The following is a 24,094-nucleotide window of genomic DNA, read 5'->3' on the forward strand; positions in this document are numbered from 1 at the left end:
ACAATGAAGAATACATTTATTACAGAATTTGTTCATGTTAGTTAACATTCGTTAATGAAAGTAAAGCTGTTCAGTGTTAGTTCGTTAACTCCATTGTATTAACTAATGTTAACAAGCTTGAATTTGGAGTTTAATAGGGCATTAGTAAATATTTAACTATGATTAATAAATGCTGAACAAATATCGCTCATACTTAGTTCATGGACATTAAAAAGCATTAACTAATGAAACCTTATTGTAAAGTGTGACCATAATAATAATAATAATTATACATATGTAAAATATAAATAAATATGAGCAAATCTACACCCACAAATGTAGATACTTAATCACATACCTCCATGAACAATTTGTATGTGCACATATTTACAAGAGTCCACTCAAACATCTGCATATATACATAATCATTAATAGAAATGATGAAAAAAATGAAAGAGAGAAAAAAACTATGCAAAAGATATAAGTTTTTGGATATAAGAATACCAGTAAATACCCAATTATGAACATCTAAATTTTTATGAACATTGCTATGCTTCATGCCATCTTTCTCACAACTCAGCTGTCATTGGTCACTCTCCAGTGGTCCGCTTTTGAGTCAGAGAAAGACGAGGAAAAGTCAGGGAATTTATCGTTTAGCTTAAAGTGGGAACCCTGAAAATCCTACACTGTAGATCATAGGTCTCAAACTCGATTCCTGGGCCGCAGCTCTGCACAGTTTTGCTCCAACTGTAATCAAACACAGCTGATCCACCTAATCAAGGTGTTCAAGACTACTAGAGACTATGAAGCAGATGTGATTTGGAGGTGGTTGGAGCTAATCTATGCAGAGCTGTACTCCAGGAACTGAGTTAGAGACCACTGCTGTAGACACAAAATGAGGAATTTACAATTAAGATTTACTCTCCTTCTGTCTGCCAGTGCTCACAATGCACCCAGTTATCGTGCATGTATCCAGCTGTTGAGCAGCCTCAGTGGATATCAGTACACCCGGAGAGCCTGGAAGAAGGAAGCCTTTGACTTGTTTATGGACCATACATTTTTCCAGATGGACTCTTCCTGCGTCAGCCAGTGAGTCCTTTATAAAGCACATCATATTTCCTTGTTGAAAGGTTTTGCTGCAGCTCACAGGGCAATGTGACTTTTAGTTGACCACATCTCTCTCTCTCTTACAGCTGGAGAGCAATCATAGACCACCTGATGACTCATGACAAAACCACATTCAGGGACCTAATGAGTGAGTCTTTCCTCTCTGCCAAATGGACTTTCCAGCAGTGCCCATTTTATAGCTCTGTCATTATCATCCTGCTAACATTTTCTATATGTGCAGCCCGAGTTGCTGTGGCTCAGAGCAGCTCTCTGAGTCTTTTCACCAATCGAGATGCAGAGCTTGAGCAGAGAGCCATGCTACTCAAACGCCTGGCCTTCACTATCTACAGCAGTGAGGTGGACCAGTACCAGAAGTACTTGCCAGACATCCAAGGTACTCATATCTGCTCATTTTAGTGGTGATGTTGAGTTACATTGGAAGTTGGGGTATTGGGAAAATCAGTATGCTGTGTTTCCGCTTGACCTGTTCCAAAGTTAGGGATCTGAGGGCCAATGTCCTGCTGAGTGTAATCCTTGTGTGCTGTTGGGCATGTTTTTATCCACTCTGGGGGTGATTTTGAGTTTTAATTTGGCTACAACTTTCTGTGTTTCAGCAAATGGATTGATTTTTGGTGACAAATCTTATTTTTACACATATTTTGGGAAAATGCTTTGAAAGTTTAAAAAAACTCAACAATACACTCTGGGCAAATTTACTACCCGTTCGTTTTGTTGGTGGCTGTTTTTGCCCCATTGACTTCTATTAAATTATCATTTTTTGATTACAAAGCCATATAATCATGTATTCTTGATTGTTGGTGGTTTTTCATGTTGGGAAGAGGTCAAATTAGCATTTTTTACTGTTCATTAACTGTTGCAGAGCAAAAAAAGCATAGTTTCTGGCCTTTATATGGAGTATAGTGTGTGCGCATGTGAGTATAAGAGAGACCTTTGCACACTTACCTTAATATGTCTGAGAAAATCAGTAAGCACCTCAGCTCTCAGAACATTGTAAAAGTAGTACGTTTATTCATGCGCACACACTTTAATTAGTAGTTTTACTCCATAGAACTTCAAATAAAACCCAGAAACTTTTTTGCAAAGGCCTATCTAAAGGGTTATTGGTGCCAACTGATGATCAACTGTAAAATGAGAAATTTTACCACATCACAATGGGGAAAGCCACCAACAATTAAGAATGCATGATTATATGGTGTCATGGCTTTGCAATTCAAAATTGTCATTATAATTGAAGTCAATGAGGCAAAAACAGCCACAAACATAACGAAAGAGTAGTAAATTTGAACAGTACACAGGGGTTTAAATCAACACCTTCCTGTAACTTTACTGCCTAAGAACGTGAGTTTGGCTTGAAGACAAATAAGTGTAAATTGCACTCACTAACCAGTCCTAATTCCGACAAAAATGAGCAGTGTTTAGCATCGTTTTGAGGCTGCAGAATCGAAATCTGCTGCTTGCTATATAATTTTGTTTCCTTTTGTATTGGTATGTAAATTGTGCAATCTTATTTTATCATATTAGACTTGAATGCCAGTAAAAGCTTATACACAGACTTTCTACTTAAAAAATCATGAAAGTGGTCGAAAGTGGACAAGTGTCTTTCCCTCATGTACTTGTAAAACAGGGGTGTCAAAGTCAGTTCCTGGAGGGCCGCAGCTCTGCACAGTTTAATTTCAACCATAATTAAACATACCTGTTAAAACGAATTGAGACCTTCAGGCTTTTTTGAAACCTACAAGTAAGTTTGTTGGAGCAGGGTTGGAACTAAACTGAGTAGGGTTGCAGCCCTCCAGGAGTTTGACACCCCTGTTGTAATACAGCCGACTAAAATCCATTCTAAAACCAGGTGTAAACAGGGCTTAAAACTCTGAGCTGAATCAGAAACGCCTGCTCAAAAGGGATCTTAGCCATTTCTACATTCAAAGTTTTTCTAGCATGTAAAGATTGCACTAATAGATTTTACCATTAAGCCAGAGCCTTATAAAAAAGCTTTATGCTACAGGGATGCTGAATGCTTGATGCTGATCGGCTGATGAACATTATAAGGTGTAGTTATTTTCAGATAAACGCACAGCTAAAGTAGTTCCAGGTCGGGGTTGACCACATTAAAATTCCATATTAGCATTATTACTACACACAGGGGCTATTTTGTGGACAAAAACATTCTTTTTGGAATACAAGATCTGAACAATGTATTTAGGTGTGGTAATGTAGTATAAGTGGAATAATTGACTCTGGTATTTTGAAATAATAGGCACTTTTCATTATGGCCATATCACAACCTCGGGTGTACATAATTTTCTAATATTTTTTTTAATAATTGTTAATAACTCCTTACTTTAGTCATGTCTTGATATCATTTCAGAGCGTCTTGTGGAGAGCCTTCGACTCCCTCAAGTGCCCATCCTCCATGCTCAGGTCTTCCTCTTCTTCAGAGTGCTGCTATTGCGCATGTCACCTCAGCACCTGACCTCACTCTGGCCCACTATGATCACTGAGCTGGTGAGGATGCAACACACCTTACATATTTACATCACCTTACATATTTACATACAGTTGAAGTCAAAATTATTTGCCCTCCTGTGAAATGTAATTACTTTTATATTCCCCAAGTACTGTTTAATGGAAAGATATTTTCAGCACATTTTTAAGCATAATAGTTTTGATTTGATTTATGTTCTTTTAAACAAAACAAAAAAAAATATCCTACACTAAAACAATTCTTGAAACAAAAAACATTTTGTCATGATCGAAATGGAGCAGGATGAACCGCTAGTTTTATTGATAACTTTTTTTTTTTTTTTTAACTTTATCTCGTTCTTATTTAATTCAGTCATGTTCCTAATAATTGTTTGTATTATTTTCAGGTTCAGGTGTTTTTACTCATGGAGCAGGAACTCACTGCAGATGAAGACATCACTAGGTATCCTCTTTCCAGTTTCATTTATATCCGTTTCATTTTTTTTTAAGTTTTGTTTGTGAAGGTCAATCAGTGAATGCTAATGAATGTGGTCTCTGGTGTCTCTCTCCAGGACTTCAGGGCCCTCAGTTGCAGGGCTTGAGACAACATACTCAGGGGGCAATGGCTTCTCTACCTCCTACAACAGCCAGCGCTGGCTCAACCTCTACCTGTCTGCCTGCAAGCTGCTGGATCTGGCCCTCGCTCTGCCCTCTGAGAGTCTGCCTCAGTTCCAGATGTGTGTATTCTTTGCATGTTTTTACACATTACGTTGAATATGCATTTTAGTATGTGACAGGATTCTTGCAACTTGTGAAATGTTAATTAAAAACACATCATGACAGTCTGAAATGTATTTAAAATAAGTGCAAGTGGCTTTTATGGCTGCACGAAGATGTTCAGATGGATTCCCTGTTTTTTTTCTGTTCTAGCTCTCTCCAATTAGAGCTGAAAAAACTATTGATCCTTTTCCATCAAATTAGCCTTCCTTACTGATCAAATGCTTTCTGCATATTGAACATATTTCATTTAAAGGAAATAATGATATATTATTATGCCACAGGTATCGCTGGGCTTTCGTCCCAGAAGCTTCTGATGACTCTGGTCTGGAAGTCCGCCGACAGGGAACCCATCAGAGAGAGTTCAAGCCCTATGTTGTCAGGCTGGCAAAGCTGCTGAGAAAAAGGGCCAAGGTAATACAATCAGGAAATAGTCACAGTGATATACATTTATTCTTTAAAAATCTATTCCATTCATATTCATATTCCATATTGAGTTCGATGGCTGCTTTATTATTTTAATAGGAGTATATTCCACATCATTAACTTAAGAAATGTAACATTTATAGACTATTCAGAAGATTTGTTAAAGGGATAGTTCACTCAAAATTGAAAATTTTCTCATCCTCAAATGGTTATAAACCTTTGTTGGACACAAAAGAAGATATTTTGAAGAAAGATGAAAACCTTTAACCATTAAAATGCATAGTAGGGAAAAATACTATGGAAGTCAATGGTTACAGGTCTTCCTTTGTGTTTAACAGATAAAAAAACCCAAACATGTTTGGAACAATTGGAGGGAGAATAAATGATGACAAAATTGTCATCTCTTAAATGTTTTTAAAGGACTTGTTTGCTCGGAAAATATTGATGACTTAATATTAGCATGATTCTAGCATGGTCCATTTGATGCAGAGTGTTGTGGTCATTTATAAATGTCAATTAATGACATTCTTATTATCTCATAATATGTAATAGTGGACATCAGTGATGCATTATGACTTCCAAGACTTCCAAACTAAATAACTAGCATGTTAAAATTTTCAAATGTTCAAATGTCAAAATGAAAAGGAGACAATGGTATTGGTGCTGCTAGGTGAAATTGTCCAATGGCAACCATTCTCCAGCTTTCATAATGTTTTTTTCTGATCACAAAACAATCAGTACAAAACATTGCACCTTGGTAGCTTGTGTTTGTTTACACACTTGTTTGTTTCATTTCCCACTGAATACCAATATATGGACAAAAATATAAATCAAAAATCTATATATTTTAATTTGTGTTTAGCAGAAAGAAAGAAAGAAATGTATTCCAGTTTGAAGTAACACAAGAATGAGTAAATGATGACAGAATTAGAGGTGGCACGGTGGCTCAGTGGTTAGGACTGTCGCCTCACAGCAAGTAGGTCACTGGTTCGAGTCGCAGCTGGACCAGTTGGCATTTCTGTGGAGTTTGCATGTTTTCCCCGTGTTTGCGTGGGTTTCCTCTTGATGCTCCAGTTTCCCCCTTAGTCCAAAGACATGCGTTATAAGTGAATTGGATGAGTTTGTGTGAATGAGTGTATGGGTGTTTACCAGTAATGGGTTGCGACTGTAAAGGCGTCTGCTGTGTAAAACATATGCTGGAATAGTTCATTCCGCTGTGGCGACCCCTGATAAATAAGGGACTAAGCCAAAGGAAAGTGAATAAATGAATAATAGAAATAGACCATCTCTTTAAGCCTAGAATGTTTACTAGCCTGTCTTCGTTAAATCCAGAAAAACCCAGAGGAAGACTGCTCCACACGCACTTTGTCCTGGGAGCCTGGACAGCTCCTGCTCACCCTTTACGTGATCCGCAGCATGGAGCAGCTCCTCCCTTTCTTCAACCTCCTCAGCCAGGACTTCAGCAGCAAAGGCAACAGCCGCTCAGGACCATATCACAGCCCTACGCCCAGAGACGGACCATTCCCTGGCAAGGATGGCAAACTGGAGAGCCAGAAAGTCTTCTGGAGCCGGGCCAGACAGAACATTGAGGAAATGGTTGAGAAGGACTTCCTCGAGGGCCTTATCAAAACGTGACCTGACGTAAACGAATAGAGGAACTATTGAGCAAAAACACTAACACCTCACCTTTTAAACATGGAAGAGAACAAAAAAAAAAGATGTTTGTACATTTTTTGCTTTTCTAATTAATGTATTTTCCCCCAAAAGCTATACTATTTAATTTAAAGTCTTTTACTTGTAAATATGGCCAGCTGTGATGATTTCTTTCATTTATTTGAACCCTTAGGATAGTAGGATGATACTGTGCCATTCCATATTGTGGTGACTTGCCTAATAAAGAGACATATCATGTGAATTTAAAACATTCTCGAATTCCCTTATCAACAGAAAAGCATGTAGCAGACGTCATGTTAATTTCAACTTTGCACTAATATTTATTTCCTCTTGGATTTCAGTGGTCAATAAAAAAGGAAATACATAAACATGGATGTTATAAGTGACATTGCTTTGGTAATGGTCAAAGCCATATCTTTAAAAAAATTCTGCATATCAGAGTATAAGTGGGAGGCAATAAAACAGCCATTTCATGTTTGCTACAGCTTTTTCTTTTTTACGCTGGTGTTTAATTTAAAAAAAGATACACAGTATATAGAGTTGAAGTCGGAATTATTAGCCCTCCTTTTAATTTTTTTTCTTTTAAATATTTCCCAAATTATGTTTAACAGATCAAGGAAATTTGTACAGTATGTCTGATAATATTTTTTATTCTGGAAAAACTTTTATTTGTTTTATTTCGTCTAGAATAAAAGCAGTTTTTAATTTTTTAAAAGCCATTTTACGGTCAAAATTATTAGCCCCTTCAAGCTAATTTTTTTTGTCTGTTTGTCTACAGAACAAACCATTGTTATACAATAACTTGCCTAAATACCCTATCCTGCCTAGTTACAGTTTTTCTCAGTGGCTTTGGTGCATTTCTCACAACACTATTTACATTTGCACAACAGTTAATGCATTTCTCAAAACAATTAGTCATTTGTGCACATCATAGTAGCAGTTTCTCAGTCCTTCCAACAAATTGCAAATGCTTTTGGACATGCATCACTTGCTTTCTTATAACTCTCTACTGTTTTATAACATTATCATCTGCTTATGTCATGTCAGTCAAAATGAACTAAACTTGTGAATGCTGAATAGTCATTCCATATAAAGCTAATAGTCCTCATTTCATTACTTGAGTCATTACATACAAAAATGCTGAACTGGTTGTCAAAATCTGTCAAGCTAATTTTTATTTTTCCTGAAAATGTCCTCTAAATTAAACAATTTCATAAATGTTTTACAGACCTGTGTATGTGTAGTTTCAGTTCCAATATGTACTGCAATATTGTTTATAATTGTGCACAGCTCTACCCAAAGGAAGTTTATGTTTGTAGTAAATAAGGGTGTATTTATTCTTTTGCCAGTGCTGTGAATAAATTAGAAGCAAATGCAGTAAAAATGTGAAACACACATATTCAGTGTCTTGTACTCAGATACCTCACTAAATGCAGTGAAGTCTAACTTTACTGTAGTTTTCAAATGAGTGTGTAAATAGTATATAGTGCTGTCTTGAGCATTTTTCAGGAAGTGAGACTAAAATCTGACTTTTTTGCATTGGAAAAAATCTACAGAGTAAACTGTCATAATGAAAACATGACAAAGCCATTTGACTGTCTTGTTTATAAACAACCGTGTCAGGACTTTCCATCTTGATGACGCTGACACTTTCATTGATATCAATACTTGCTATTGAGGAATGAGCTATTGATTTTGAGCAAGTGACACGCTATTGCACGTTATCAACTAGGTTTTGCAGTTTGTACTAATTGTTCGGAGAAATGCATTAACTGTTGTGCAAATGTAAATAGTGTTGTGAGAAATGCACCAATGTGACAGAAAAACTGTAACCTAATTACCCTAGTTAAGTTAGCCTTTAAATGTCACTTCAAGCTGTATAGAAGTCTCCTGAAAAATATCTAGTAAAATATTATTTACTGTCATCATGGCAAAGATAAAAGAAATCAGTTATTAGAAATGAGTTATTAAAACTATTATGTTTAGAAATGTGGTGAAAAAAATCTCTCCAGTAAACAGAAATTGGGGGAAAAAAACAGGGGGGGCTATATATATATATATATATATATATATATATATATATATATATATATATATATATATATATATATATATATTAGCATATATATAATATTTTTTGTTTTAACTATATGTTTCCATCCATCTGAACTTGTTTTCACATGCTGGATCAATGCTTGAAGGGTCACAGAACGTCTGACAAGTGACATGCTGTAATTTAGCGATGTTTGTGTTGTGAATTAGGATTTAATGAGTACACCAATAAAATAATGCAATCACTTTTTAAAATAATTTATTATTTAAAGTGATAAAGTAGACAGTGGCTCAGTGGTTAGCACTGTTGCCTCACCGCCAGAAGGTTGCTGGTTCGAGTGACAAATATAAATATTTTTCTGCTATTTTTGTTTTAATAACAAAATAGTTTTAAAGAAAAATGACAGTGATAAGACAACATCAGTTAATAAAGCATGCAGTCATAGCCATGTGGATTTGCCATGTGTTTGCATATCCTGCATCTTGTCCACAAATAAAAAAAAAAAACAAAATTGGATGAAAAACTGGCTATGTAAGGGTTTGGATATGTTTCATTGTAGGACATGTTACAATAGATAATGGCTCTTGACATGTTTCTGTTTAGGTCTTCATTTTATTAAAATGTGTAAAGTTAATCATTCAATTTGTTACTTCTGTACAACAAAAGGAGAAATTGTGCCGAATGTTGGAAACTGGTGGTGGTATCCAATGAATTTCAAACTATTTTCTTACTGTGCCTGTGGGCTTTCAATTCTTCAAAATATTTTTGTGTCATAAAAGTTTGAATGTTTTTTTAAGGGTGTGAGTTTTTGAATATTGCGGTGAACAATGATAAACGGCATAATGGAAATTATGATTCTTTAATATTTTCTCAATTCATCACAGATAACAACTACTAAACGAATCCGTAATCACATCTTTTCAATGAATTAAAATATTCTATAATCTAGAACAAATCAAATTCCCCCTCATCACCTATCATAGCCACAAACAAGCACTTTTACATGGGGCGCCGATAGTAAAACGCAATCTGGGTTTTAATGACGTGTGACCTGACTCATGCGTGGGGGCGGAGTGATAGCGCAAATAAATAAATATTGAGTCCAACTGGAACCGCGGCTTCCGTTATCGGCAGTGTTTCATCCTTCTTCTATAGCAATTGTCCGAAACTGGACATAGCCACAGGGTGAATGAGAAGGTAGGCGAGCGTTTTTTAGAGATGAGGAGAACAACGCGAGCCGTTTGAAGGTTTGGGTGACAGCATATCCAGCGGGGTTTGTCGAGAAGCTTAATCCTTGATCTGGAGGAGGAGGAGGAGAGGACGACTGGTCGAGCCGAGCATCACCATCCTAACAGCCTCTTCCAACGCAACGCGCAAAGAAAACGAGGAATATCTTTTCAGGAGTATATCAAATCCCTCTTTTCTAACATTCAAGCTCACCGTTTACTCTTTTTAAATAACTGTTAGCGTTTGAAATAGTCGTTACGCATCTCTTATGTGATCCCGCATCCCCACGAGGCGAATCCACAGCGCAGGCGTTGACCTGAAATTTATGTTATAGTTAATACAGTCTCCCTTTCTAGGTTTTAATATTGACTCAGTTATGTACGTTGGACTTACTCTCAGATTTGCCTTGATAACAATACCAACATATTAAAATCGCAAACTGTGAATCCATTTCAAAGGGCCTCGTTATCCTTGTGGACGCTTTGGAGCAACTCGACGCGTCTCTTTATACCGGAATAAGGGCGTTTGATTCGGCCAGAGAAGTAAGATGTCGGGTCAGACTTTGACGGACCGCATCGCCGCGGCGCAGTACAGCCTCACGGGATCCGAAGTGGCTCGTGCGGTGTGTAAAGCGACCACGCACGAGGTGATGGCACCTAAGAAGAAGCATCTCGAATGTAAGTGGCTTCAGGTTAAGATTACACCTTTCTCTGCCCATTTTATGCCTGTCACAAATATTACCTGTCCTTTCGCTGTCCACACAGTTATGGTTTGCCCACTTTGGACATCATGTTGTTCACGCAATGGCTCCTCAAAGGTCACCCGATAGCAGTGGATGGGGTAGAAAGGCCTGTGGTGCTGTGTTGGTGTCAGTATTGTGGAATGGAGAATGCTGTGACTAATGGGCCCTCATTTCACAGTGTGTCTGTCACTAAGCAGAGACACCAGAATGAGCAGGGAACATGGCTTCCGTCCACTGTATGGCCTGGAAGGAATCAGACTATTTATCACACTCTTCTTACAAGTCATTTGTTTGGAAAGTCATTTGGTATGAATGCATTGTCGTAGTACTATAGATAAACATTGCCTAGATAGATAGATGGATAGATAGAATGATTGATAGATAGATAGATAGATAGATAGATAGATAGATAGATAGATAGATAGATAGATAGATGTTTTAAATGGCAAAAAAATCCTAAAACCCTTTCATCTAAAACCTTTTGCTAAATAATTGTATGTGTACTGTAAGTGTAATCATCATTGATAGCATGATCGGAAGTGCACTCAAGGCTTAAGTAATCAACCTCCAGATGAGCAGGTGGCCTGAAATTGTTTCGGCACTTTTAATGCCTCTAAGATTCACCCCTGCTAAAAATATACATTCCTCGTAGGTCAAAGGTCAAGATGTCATCAAGAACATAAATGGAAGCGTTTGATACCAACATTCGACTCCTTTGATATTAAAGTTTAAAACTCAATTGAGTCAGTCTGACAGACTGTCAAATATGAATGTTGTTTAGCCAGGCATCTTGTAGTAAAAGGAAATAAACACAAAACAGACAAACTGTCTGCCAGATTCAACAAGCACTGTGTTTTGCATGACATATTCAAAGTGAATGTAGTGTTTATATAATTTTTTCAAATAGGTTGTTTTCACATGACGTCATTTATGATGCTCGAAATTCAGATGGAGGGCAGGAAGTGATTCTTCTACATAGGAATCACCATCAGAACATCAAAATGTTTCTGTTTAATGTTGTTTATAATCGTATAAATCAGCCAAAATAAGAAATGCCAAACAGCTTTTATAGACTTCCAAAAGTTTTTGCTCATAAAGGAGGTAAGGTTCAAGAAACTTTTTTGAATGTGATAATTTGTTTGACAGCACCAATAAAGATTATATATAGGCTTAACTATGTGTGTAAATATGGTAATGCATTACATAAAAATCAGATCCAAACAGTACCACACTTATACAAAATCCAGGAGAATATGAATAACGTACCCTGCCATGTAATCGCTGCAATGAAATCTCTGTCTTGTTTTGCAATAATCCATGTTCTTACTGGCGTTTCGACAGAATAAACAACTAATGTGAACATCGAGATGCGCAGCAGCGGTGAATTGTTAATAGAAAGTTCATTAAGTTCATTCCCCCTTACAAAAAAATAAATAATATCATGTAGATGTGTGTCCACGCTTTTGCTTTCATCTGTTATTTCGTGATGTCTGAAAGATATCCGCATGGGGGAAAATGTTATAGTAATTTATAATAATCATGTTTTAAGTGTATAATGTGTTCAACTCTTTGTTAATGAATGCTAACAAATACTATAGCATAGTAAACTGATAAACTAATAAATAACGTTAGTGTAAACTCTGGTGCATTGTGATGGTATATAATTATAGCATAGAAAACTGAAGCCTATTGAAAAAAAATGTTTTTTACTACAGTTGTGTCATACCACAGCAACAATATAATTGCTACAACAGTTTAATTCAAGTAATTATCTATAATATGCTTCCAAACACTGTAGTATTTACTATAGTATTTTCCATGTAACGTAATATTTTCTGCAGAATATACCGCCTTGATGACAGGCAAATATACTTCAATTCAGTAGAAAACTCAGCCTCTTCATGGTATGAGGATCACTCCCAACATATGTGGTTATTTTTTATTTATATCTCCTTTGAAATATGGTATAAATTGCAAAATTACAGACTTTCCTCTATTCAGTTTTTTACTTCCTGCTCCATTTGAATTTTACGCGTCATTAGAATCAGGTGATTGAAAACAATCTATAAGACAAAATGTTGAAATTTGAGCACTGTCTCTTTGAAATATAGCACATTGTGTTTCTGTCTGGGCTCTTAAATCAGTGGCTTTCAAACAGTCTTGATCAGCATCACAAAAGCTCTCCATTTGTGGCAGGTGTCCCTGGCTTGTAAGCAGTGTGACACACCCACATCGGTCTCAAAGGAGCATGGGTAATCACAGCATGTCAATTAAATCAGAGATAAGCAATAAAACTGCACGCGCTGTACAAATAACATAGGGTTAAAAAGCTCTTCTATCAGTTTTGTCAGTGGGATCTTTTCGTCTGAATATTTATTTATTAGTGTACTAAAAGTTTTAAACCATTTTGTATGCAGCATTCAGCACTCAGTAAACTAGCCAGCAATCACTTTAAGTTGCTGACTCATTACATTACCTCCCATTTTTTAATGTAGACTCATTTCAGTGACATAATGTGGCATGCCTTGACTTTCCAGATTTTGTGTACTTAGAGTAATTGTGATTTATTTATTTATTTTGTATCATATAAAAGAAAAGAAAATGATAAAATTAACTTGCTCCATGGAAGTGTAATTAAGATTGAGTAGAAGCAGAAACGTTGGGCTGAAAGGCAAGAAAGGGGTAGACTTGCTAGATGGATTGTGCTGCTCATAAATTGAATTTGTTTCTTCTCACATCTGAGGTTTTCAAACCCTCAATGCGGTGTATTGCCTCCGGATATGTCCTGTTACTAAAAAAAAGCATAGTTGTTTATCTTTTTCTTCCTGTGCTTTTTTTTTGGCTACCATCATAGTTCACCCAAAACCATCTAGTCATCCAAGATTTAGTTTTTTTTTTTTTTTTTAATAACTGTAGTCCTCTTTGATTCATAAAATAACAATTCTGCTGCTCCCGGGACTCAAAAACATGACATGTGTAATAGTTATTAATAATAAAAATCTGTCATACTCCCTCTCCACTCATTCCAAACTTGTTTGATTCTCAGACACAAAAGAAGATATTTTGAAGCATGTTGAAACTGATGGCCATTAAGTTTCATTGTATTTTTTCTCCTACAGATGTCAGTTCCCAGCATTCTTCAAAATATCTTCTGCTGTATTCAGCTGAATTTTTAAAATACATATTTAGAACCACTTGAGGGCAATTAAATGATAAGTAAATATTAATGTGTGGGTTAATAATTCCTTTAATACCATCTAGCATCTGCTAATGTGTGAGTTTGCAATCAAACATATGGCATATTGGTCAGAAAACTCACACCATGTGCTTGGGAATCTATTATATTAACTACTGAAAAGTTTTCCTCAATATGTTTTCAGAGGGACATGAGTTCTTGAATTTGAGGAATGTTGGAATACACTAAAACATTTACACTAATATTTTTACACTTTCACATTTTCTATACCTTAGTTAGTATTTTGAACCAATCAGTGAAATCAGCTGATTCACTCATAACGATGGTCAGTTGTTTCTACCTACTGGTGAATCAGTTTAACCAAAGACTATATGTGACAAGACATGTCTCTTGGATATTTTTGAATGGGGAAAAGTTTGACGTTCAATATGGTGAATAAAGCAAGGGCGTAGGTTTGCATTTGACATTGGTGGGGACGAGTGAATACAATCCCCCCACTCCTCAGCTAAGAATGAATATTGTTTATTATTATTATTATGTTTTAATTTATCTTATTATTCAAATGGCCAAATTCTCAGTGAGGGGAAGGTTGAATGCACTGGCCATTTTGTTATTTGCCAATATGCTTCAGTTTTTAATTTAAATCAAGTTAACAGATTTCTCCCAAAAAAGTCCGATAAAAACTGTATTTTAAAAAATAAGTATATTTTCATATTTGAAGAGTTTAGATACAAAAACCTCTAAATACCATTTAATATTTTCCTCTAAAATTAGCATTCTTTCCAACTCCTGTTTGTAGACTCAGTGATTTTACTTTTATAGTGACGAATACATCCTTTCTATTGCCTTTAAAGTGAAATAACTAAACAGAAATCTACGAGGCTGAGAAAAATGCTCCTTTTACATGGCATTTAGAGGTTTTAGCATCTGAACTCTTCATTTCTTTTGTATTTAATTTCTATTCTAAGAATTTATGTGCACATGTGTAAATAAAGCAATTTGACAAAATGGTAGGAAATATTTTTAGGCAATCAAAAATTTTATTTATAATAACTATCCAACAAGATAATCCAGCAAAAATGAGTTCTTAATATGTCACTAAAATGTCATATTTATACCTCAATTAAACAGAATGAATAATTAATCAGGTGAATAACTGCAATAAGGTTCAGTTTTTCAGAAAACAAATAACCCCTCCTTTCAATAAGCTGGCTACAGGCCTGAAAGTGTAATGTTAAAATAATGTTTATAAACTGAAGAGAGAGTTTAATAAAGACTTTCGTTTATTTTTCGCACACAAATTAAACATGTCTCATAGTATTTTTAAAAGATGGAGCACAGGCTGTAGTTTATCTGACAAATTGTTTCAACCGAAATTGGAGATGATACTCTAAGAGATTAGGAGAACTGGCAGGGTCATATACTTTTACATGTAGGTGTTTATTCTGCAGTTAGTTTTTAGGAAACATTGTTCACAGACTACATCAGTCTGCTATAATGTTAGACTGACCGTAAAAGCGGTGAAAAACACTAGCAAAGCGACATAATCATGATGGACTCATTCAGTAGCGAACTTGAGTTTATGTGACTTACACTTTTCATTGAAAAAAGCTCTATGTCCACCTTTTTTGCTACCACCATGCTCACCTGTGTGTGTCACACACCTCACACACATCATAGTTGTTTTTTTGTATCTGAAAGCAGTCTCTCACATGACAGCAGAGAAAGGCCAGCCTGATCTCACGAGAAAACGTAAGTATTTTACGTTTTGTCTGTTTAGTGGCTAATTCGTATGAATTCGTACGAGTTCAGTCGTACGAAATTGTACGATTTTAAAAAGGAGGCGTGGCACCTAACCCCACCCCTAAACCCAACCGTCATTGGGGGATGAGCAAATCGTACTAAATTGTACGAATTAGATCATACGAATTCGTACGAATTAGCCACTAAATCAAAAAGTTACTAATTGCCGTGAGATTGTGTTGGAAAGGCACAGCCAATCACAATGTTCATATATGTTTGGGGGGGCGGTGCGACTCGAGGAGTGAAGGTGATTTAACCCTTTCAGTATGTCTACGTTTATATTGACAGCGCAACGTTTTTAAGTGAATTAAATTATTGTTGGGGACATTTCAGTAGTTGGTTGCTATTAGTGGGGACATGTCCCCACCGTCCACCCTAAATCTACGCCCCTGGAATAAAGTCCTGCCTTTTAGTACAGAAGCCAATCATCGATCGCTGTAGACTGATGATTTTCCGAGGGAGAGGCTCAGACCAGACATGATTTTTTGCTGATTTTGTATGATTCAAACGAATAGAAATGAAACTAATGGTCAGTTGGTGTTTCTGTATGGAGTTTGCATGTTCTCCCCTTGGTCGCATGGGTTTCCTCTCGGTGCTCCGGTTTCCCCCACAGTCCAAAGACATGCCCTATAGGTGAATTGAATACATTAATTGGCTGTTGTGTATGGGTGTGAGTGTGAGGGTGTATGGATGTTTCACAGTAATGGGTTGTGGCTGGAAGGGCATCTGCTGAGTAAAACATACGCTGGATAAGTTGGCAGTTCATTCCGCTGTGGTGATCCCTGATAAATAAAGGGACTAAGCCGAAGGAAAATTAATGAATGAGACCGTTGTTGAGCCGGGACTCGAACCAGCCACCTTTTTGCTGTGAGAAAACAATACTAAACACTGAGCCACCATGCCACCACAGGCAGACAAGAATGCTCAAATGTACAGAGTAGTGATGTTGAACTGTTATATCAGCAAAACCTTTGCAAATGTAGCATTGTTAAAATGCTAAGTGATCAGAATTCAACAAAAGCATGTTGTTGTGTGTATTGATTTGATATATTTTGCTTGCACTGCTTGGTTTAGTGTAATCTCTTTAATTGGATGCATGTTTGCTGTACTAGGTAGGCTGTGTTTATAGATGAGTCAAATATTCAAAGGCATCTGTGTTTTTACTGGATGTGATATTGATTTAAGAGACCGCAGGTCAGAATGGCTGTGTGGGACCTGACAAACTGAGCAGTGTCAAGCTCAAACTCAAACAAAGAATGTAAAAAATTATTATTCATTCATTTTCCTTCAGCTTAGTCCCTTAGTTCCTTAATTATCAGGGGTCACCACACCGGAATGAACTGCCAACTATTCCAGCATATCTTTTACGCATCAGATGCCTTTCCAGCCACAACCTAGTACTGGGAAACAGTCTCTCATTCACACAAGCACTCGTACACTACGGTCTATTTTGTTTACAAATTTCACCTATACCGCATGTCTTTGGAATGTAGGGGAAACAGGAGCACTAGGAGGAAACCCACACCAACACACAACATGCAAACTCCACACAGTAGTGCCAACTGACCCAGAAGTGACTCAAACCAGCGACCTTCTCGCTGCGCGACAGTGCTAACCACTGAGCCACCTTGCCACCAAAATCAATCAACATAATGATGATAAAGATTAATTTTGTGCAATGACCATTTGGAGAGATGATCACCTCTTTGTTATTTGAGAGGAATTCAAGTAGAAAAAAAACATTCATTCAAGTGTCGGATAAAAAAAGAATAGGCTGTTAAGGCCACCAGGGTATCATTTCAACCAAAAATGCTGATTTAAGAGATTTCTTTAACATCCTAATCAGTGTAAAATTTACATGAACACTGTTGAAGTTAGCTTTAGAGTCTTCCCTTACTTTTTCTGTAATTTTATGGACATATTTCTATTTGTATTATTTGCAAGATGTTCTGTTGTCTAGCACATACATATGGCTCTGTGCCCAAATAAAATCCTCCTTATAGATTTTGAGATATTCTTAAATATGAAACACAATTCGTTTTTGATTTAAGTCTTTAATTTTAGACCTTATAAAAATAGAGTATGTGAATTTTATATAGGAGTTTGCATGTTCTCCCCATGTTTACGTGGGTTTCCTCCTGGTGCTCCAGTTTCCCCCACAAGTCCAAAGACGTGGTATAAGTGAATTGAAGCTAAATTGGCCGTAGTGTATGTGTGTAAATGCAAGAGTGTATGGGTGTTGCGGCTGGAAGGGCATCCGCTGTGTAAAACACATGCTGGATAAGTTGGCGGGTCATTCTGCTGTGGCAACCCCTGATTAGTAAAGGGACTAAGCTGAAGGAAAATTAATGACTGAATTAATTTTATATAAAATTTGAAAAAATATATATTTTTTAGTACAGCAACAATTTTTTTAGCAACAATTTGCAAAGTATCTTCTAAGTTCTTACCAAACGTAAGTATCTTGTAACCAAACTTAAGTCTGTGCTTCAAAGCATGCAATATTTAAGACATTTGTGCATTTCACATTCAGGTCTTCGCTCATAAAGTGGTTTAAGACAATAGCATAAATAATTTAGAATCGTAAAATGAAATCTTTCAAAATACTGTGTAAAGAACTTTACCAAACTAAAGCAGTAGATTGAGTTAATTAGCATAAAAAAATCAAATCACTTTTATTGTTACAATAATCAGGAGCGTGTGTACTTTGATGAGTGAAAAGCTTAGGTGCTGGCTCCAGACAGACAGTTTAAAATACAACAACATACTCCAAAAAACAAAACAATAAACTATTAGCAATGTTGACAGTAACACATAAATTACAATGAAGGTTTAAATTAACTTCAATAATCAGAAAAGAATAATGTATCCTAGTTATACATTATATATATTTACAGAGAGAGAGAATGAAAAGGAGAGATTTTTCAGCTAGTCTCTATAAATCAGCCTCGCTCTGCCATGCTTTTTTTTCTTGCTATCTCTTCCTGTTTGTCTTGTTCCAACTCTTTCAGTCCATCATTTTCAGCAGCTACAAATCAAATGGTGCAGTGTTAGCGATACTCTGTCAGCAGTGTGTGAAAGCTGGTGCTGTGCTGATGTCCCTCAGCAAGAGAAATCAGTGATGTCACAGCATTAAAATGCAGCTTTCAGCCAATCACAACCAAGCATAGTATCCCCATGGTGCTTTCAGCACCGTGGACAGGGACACCATCACAAATACTAAACAAACGATTCCATCTACTCTCATTTTTTCCAGCCATTTTTCCAGTACCCTTCCCCCCACCCAGCAGACTTAGAGGTCACTGTGTCCTTGAAGCTGTATTCATTGTGCATTAGTCATTGTGTGCTAATTTAAAACTTTGAAATGACTCACTCACTCAGCTTGTACAAGCACACACTCATGCACGCTTTTGCACTTAAGAGATGCTTTTCTGTCCATTTATTGTGCAGATGTTTAGTTCTTGGTGTGTTTTGCTTAACTCGTTTAATCCAAGATTAGTTTTTTCTTGAAAATTGAGTACAAGTTTTACTCCATAGATTTTCCCCAAACACACAAACTTCAGGCCTTCTTTCATGTTATTTTGAGAAAGTTAGGTTTAATGCTTGGCCATTTAAGTGTGGCAAACAGTTGCATCATTTAGTTTTTTTTATTTTGAATGGCTGCGTTAGGGCTGGGCGATTAATCGAAAAGTAATTGAAATCCACATGCAGAACCTAGAATCGATTAAATTTTTGCATTTCGATTTTTATTTTATTTTTTTCCAATTACTTTCCCCACCATGTGTGAAGTCACATGACCCCGCTCCATTACGTTATTCCGCCAACATGTCGATGCTGGCAACAAGAGCAGCTTGAACCAAGGAAAAATGCATATTTACTCTACAAAAATTGTCAGTAAAAAAACAAACAAACAAAATAATCGTTCATTAATTGTAATCGAGTTAAAATGTTCAATTAGTTGAGGTTTTGATTATAGGCCAAATCTTTCATCCCTAGGCTGCGTTCAAAATCGCCTACTACTCGAGTACGTACTACATCGCCACAGCCTTATCACCCTGCAGCCCAAAACCGGTTACTCACTGAAGCTAAGCAGGGCTGAACCAGGTCAGTACCTGGATGGGAGACCACATGGGAAAACTAGGTTGCTGTTGGAAGTGGTGCTCAACTTGTGGTCTGTGTCCTAATGCCCCAGTAAAAGTGAAGGGGACACTATACTGTCAGTGGGCGCCGTCTTTCAGATGAGACGTCAAACCGAGGTCCTGACTCTCTGTGGTCATTAAAAAAAATGCCCATGGCACTTCTCATAAAGAGCAGGGGTGTAACCCTGGTGTCCTGGCCATGGTCCCTCAATTGGCCCTTGTGATCATGGCCTCCCAATCATCCCTATCCACCGAATTGTCTCTATCACTGTCTTTCCACTCCACCAATAGCTGGTGTGTGGTGAGCGCACTGGCGCCGTTGTCCTGTGGCTGCCGTCGCATCAAGTGGGTGCTACACACTTGTGGTGGTGTGGAGAGACCCCCCTCATGATTGTGAAGAGCTTTGATTGTATGGCCATACACAATAAATTCACTATATAAATACACATTACATAAATACACATTACACAACATTTGAATTTGAATTTACTTTACAACTGTTAGAAAAGTAAGTTCATGGAAATCTTCCAATAGACCTCCAATCTTTGAGTGGATCTCAGAGTTAGGATGAGTGGCAGCTTTTGAAAAACCTTCCTACAGTTTACATGGAAGGATTGAAATTTATTTGATAAATGGGGAAATTTTCAGAATTTTTGTGATCCACAATACTAGCAAACATGTAACAAGACAAAATAATAATTAAGGCTATGATACTGGCAACCCTACCACCCTCCTTTTTTGTATGTGTTGTGGTTTGGTTTATTCACTCAATTTATATGATGTTATTTATTTATTTATTGTGATTATTCCTTTTGTATTGTTCTGCTTTAATGTTAATGTTCTGTATTTGATATTCATCTCCATTATTTGCAAAAAAGAAAATCAATAAAAAGATCGAATCATAAAAAGAAAAGTACTTTCAATATAGCACGAATAAGTAGTATGAATGGAACTAAGACAAACTACATCCGCCATTTGTCACTATCACGTGACCTATCAGTATCAATTGTGTCGCTTCACTCTCATTCATGAACTCTCTAGTGGCATCATTGGTACTTCTCACAAGGGTACTTCTCGCATACTTTTTTCGAATTTTATGAATTCGGACATACTACTCGGCTCGGCAGTCAATTCACTCGGCGGTCATCTTTGAAACGCCTATTGGGCAGAATGCTTGGGCATTCTGTCTGAATGGGGAAACATCAAATTCTCCAAAATGGTTTACCAAGTGTAAAATTACATTATATATTTGAAATCACCAATAAACTTAAACAACAATAAGTTTGGTCTCTACACGTCCAAATAAAAAAAAATCAGCATATTTTCAGGTTGCTCGAGCTAATGCGCATACGCACATGAAAGGAACGAGATCACGACACCAACTTAATTTATGGCCGTTCTGCACATTATCATCCTCTGATCAATGCTTTGTCAGATTGCGCTTCTCTATTGAAGTAAATCACAGTGAATTTGTTTACAATTTGTGGGAGTTTGAGTTGTTGCTGTCATGTGATGTGCAGTTAACAGGACGGACTGCACCTCGCACTCGTTTCATACAGATTACAAAGCAAAAAAAAACATTTGTTATCAAGTGAACTTGGTTGATTTAAAAGTACAGATTTCAAGCTTTATTTGGATATAATTATTATGTCTGTGAAGCAAGTATTCGCTGAGATTCGCTGAGAAGCATAGTATTTGTTTGTTGACCACTAAACTGTTGTAAAAGCACACGTCTGATCCGAGGTTCTCCTCGGAGAAACATCAGTCTACAGCGATCGATGATTGGCTCCTGTACTAGGCGGACTTTCATTCACCATATTGACCGTTACACTTTTCTCCATTCAATACTATACATGTGACATGTCTTGTGTATTCTATAGACTTTGGTTATACTACTAGTTACAATTTTGACCATTAATAAATTTAAACCTCTTATATGTGCAAGCAAGAAGTACGTTAACTGATCTAGTCATGTGACACTGATACATTTAAATCAAAACAATCTGTTGTCTGTTTAGACATGAGAAAAAACACCGTTGTGACTGGTGTGTGGGCCACCCAGTTAATCAGGCTATAGTCACACTGGCAGTCATGTACATGGCATTAATGGGTGTTGTTAATACACCGCTGTGTCATGAATAAGGCAATGCGGGGATGTGTTTCATGTGTAATCTGTCTGCCGGACCCCCAGGAGCCTTTAAGAGACAGAGCAGGGTGCAAGGACCTGGAACGGCTCTGCCATTAACTATTAGGCCACACAGGAGGATGGAAAGTGTTGGAGGAGAAATTGGACAGACTGAGATTATACGTGTCAGACTGGAGACTGAGATTAGGTTTTCTAATAGGAAAAATTGGGTTAGGATGGGTCGAGGGACTGGCGATTAGATGGGGGTAAAATAGAGCACTGAGATTATAACAGCACATTCATGTTTATCTGTTGTTAAGACATGTTGGTAATCCATTTTAGTTCCCTACTGTAAAGCGATTTATTTCAGAGTAGCCGGTCAGTGTTAGACACCTTTAAATATGTCATCCAGAAGTGATTCACTTGAGCAGTTTAAAATGACTAATTTTAGTATATTTATTGTTACTTTGGAATTTTTTTTTTCATATTTACTAATTAATTTATTTTACATTTTTTAAATAATTTTTTTTAAGGTTTTATCATCTTTATTATATAGGAAAGTATAGTTGAGACAGGAATACATAGGGAGCAGAGAGAGGGGAAATGATTGGCAAAGGGCCTCAAGCAAGGACTCGAACTCAGGTCGCTTCAGTGATGTATGTTGGCGCACTTTACCACTAAGCTGTTGGCTTCAACGATTAATCTTTTTGTATATTTATCAGTATGAGTGCATGCCTAAATAACAGGACCAAAAACTAACAATCCAACAATATTAAAACATCAAGTCTGTTTTTTTTTTTCAACAAAAACATGCATTTTCTAAACATGCACCATAGTCCTTTTGGTGAGACTTTAAAAGGATATCTTTGGAAGCAAAACTGTGCTAATAATATATTATTGAATCTAGCACGTGGCTTAATTTGATCCATTTTAATTGATACTTGACTTTAATGTATTCATTGCAAAAATTGCAAAAACTGACACACTTAACCACTTTAAGCAATACCAAGAGTAATGTAGAAAATAGGGCTGCACAATATACAGTATCGCCATGTGTGTGTCTGCAATAGCCACATTGCAGGATATGTGTCACAATCACCAGCAATCTAATCCTTGCAAATCACTGGTAAAAACGCAGATCACTAAAGAACTGCAAATCTGCCGTTATATGGACTACATATCCACTCATACACCGCTCACAAACACCGGTTCCTCATTCCTTTGATTACACACTGATTACACAGCCGGAGGATCGTTACGAACTGATTACATGGACTTTAAATACAGCGCACAGCTGCACATCTTGACTGAGTTTTGTTTAACCCTGTAACATTTCGAAGCGTTCCATTGTCTTGCCTTGCCCTGTTTTCTGACCCTCGCCTTGTTAATTGTTTTTTATGTTGTTTTCCGTTATGGTGATCTCTTTGCCTGTGACCCCGGCTACTCTTTTGGATAACCTGCATGCTCCTGCTTTGCTCCTGTGTTGATCATTGCCTGCCTGACCGTTCTATTTTGAATAAAAGCACTGCACGTGGATCCTCAACTCCATTGTCAGCGACCGTATTGTTACAATATGTAATCATGAGTTGAGATTATAGTTGATCAGCACAACAGTTGGGAGTACATGAAATTTGTGGAGTCATTACCATAACAGAGTGAAAGTTTATCATTTGCATGTGTTTTAAAGGCATTTCAAGAGAGTTTAAAGCATTTAGGCTCAACAAAGTACGTTTGTAACTTTAAAGAGCCCCTATTATGGGTTTTTGAAAATGACCTTTCATGTAGTGTGTAACACAGCTGTAAGTAAAGTTTAATATCCAGCTAAGGCTTGAATCTGAAAGTGCGCCTTGTTTAAAACTATTGATTCATCTACAAAAGAGTCGACTCATCATGTTTCAAATGAATCGTCTTGATAATGAGTTTTTAGCCATGCCGGCGTGATGTGGATACAGAACATAAGCCCCGCCCATTTGTTGTGCATGAAAACCCAGTAAAATTGAACCCCCCTGGCCCCACAAACACAGTAGCAAAGAAGAAGAAGAAGAACACTGCAGCAGACGTCTGTTGAATCATGTCGCGAAGACATTGTGCTCAGCTGGATATTATTGGAAATGTGAGGGAAAATAAGTGTTATTTTCCATAGCCAAAGATGAAACTGTGAAGAGTCAGTGGTTGAGGTTTATTTTTGCAAAAATACCTTAGCATTATAGCCCCAGCCCCAGTGCTGTGTTCCCGTCATTTTTCTGACGAGTGCTTCAGCAATCTACATTCTTACAACGGGGCAGTATGGGAGTTTGCAGAGCTTGACTGGAACATTAAAGTACATAGGTTATGGATCAGTTTCTTCTTCCATTTCACAAGTTTA

At 37.0% G+C, this 24,094-nt stretch overlaps 2 protein-coding genes across 5 annotated transcripts in view; both read left to right on the forward strand.

Annotated features, from left to right (window-relative positions):
- The window catches only part of dop1a (DOP1 leucine zipper like protein A), a 33,312-nt gene extending 26,620 nt beyond the window's left edge, over nt 1–6,692 (forward strand). For all 4 annotated transcript variants that reach the window (XM_056474725.1, XM_056474727.1, XM_056474726.1 and 1 more), the window contains 8 exons: nt 919–1,068; nt 1,173–1,234; nt 1,328–1,480; nt 3,473–3,609; nt 3,975–4,030; nt 4,140–4,304; nt 4,629–4,758; nt 6,103–6,692. In XM_056474725.1, coding sequence (XP_056330700.1) covers nt 919–1,068; nt 1,173–1,234; nt 1,328–1,480; nt 3,473–3,609; nt 3,975–4,030; nt 4,140–4,304; nt 4,629–4,758; nt 6,103–6,405 — 1,156 coding nt within the window. In that variant the 3' untranslated portion in view covers nt 6,406–6,692. The remainder of the gene's footprint in view (nt 1–918; nt 1,069–1,172; nt 1,235–1,327; nt 1,481–3,472; nt 3,610–3,974; nt 4,031–4,139; nt 4,305–4,628; nt 4,759–6,102) is intronic.
- A 2,906-nt stretch (nt 6,693–9,598) lies between these two features.
- snap91a (synaptosome associated protein 91a) overlaps nt 9,599–24,094 on the forward strand; it is a 56,763-nt gene continuing 42,267 nt past the window's right edge. Inside the window, exon 1 of the mRNA XM_056475619.1 lies at nt 9,599–10,401. Coding sequence (XP_056331594.1) covers nt 10,272–10,401 — 130 coding nt within the window. The 5' untranslated portion in view covers nt 9,599–10,271. The remainder of the gene's footprint in view (nt 10,402–24,094) is intronic.

The sequence above is a fragment of the Danio aesculapii genome, chromosome 16 (assembly GCF_903798145.1).
Source record: "Danio aesculapii chromosome 16, fDanAes4.1, whole genome shotgun sequence".
NCBI lineage: Eukaryota > Metazoa > Chordata > Actinopteri > Cypriniformes > Danionidae > Danio > Danio aesculapii.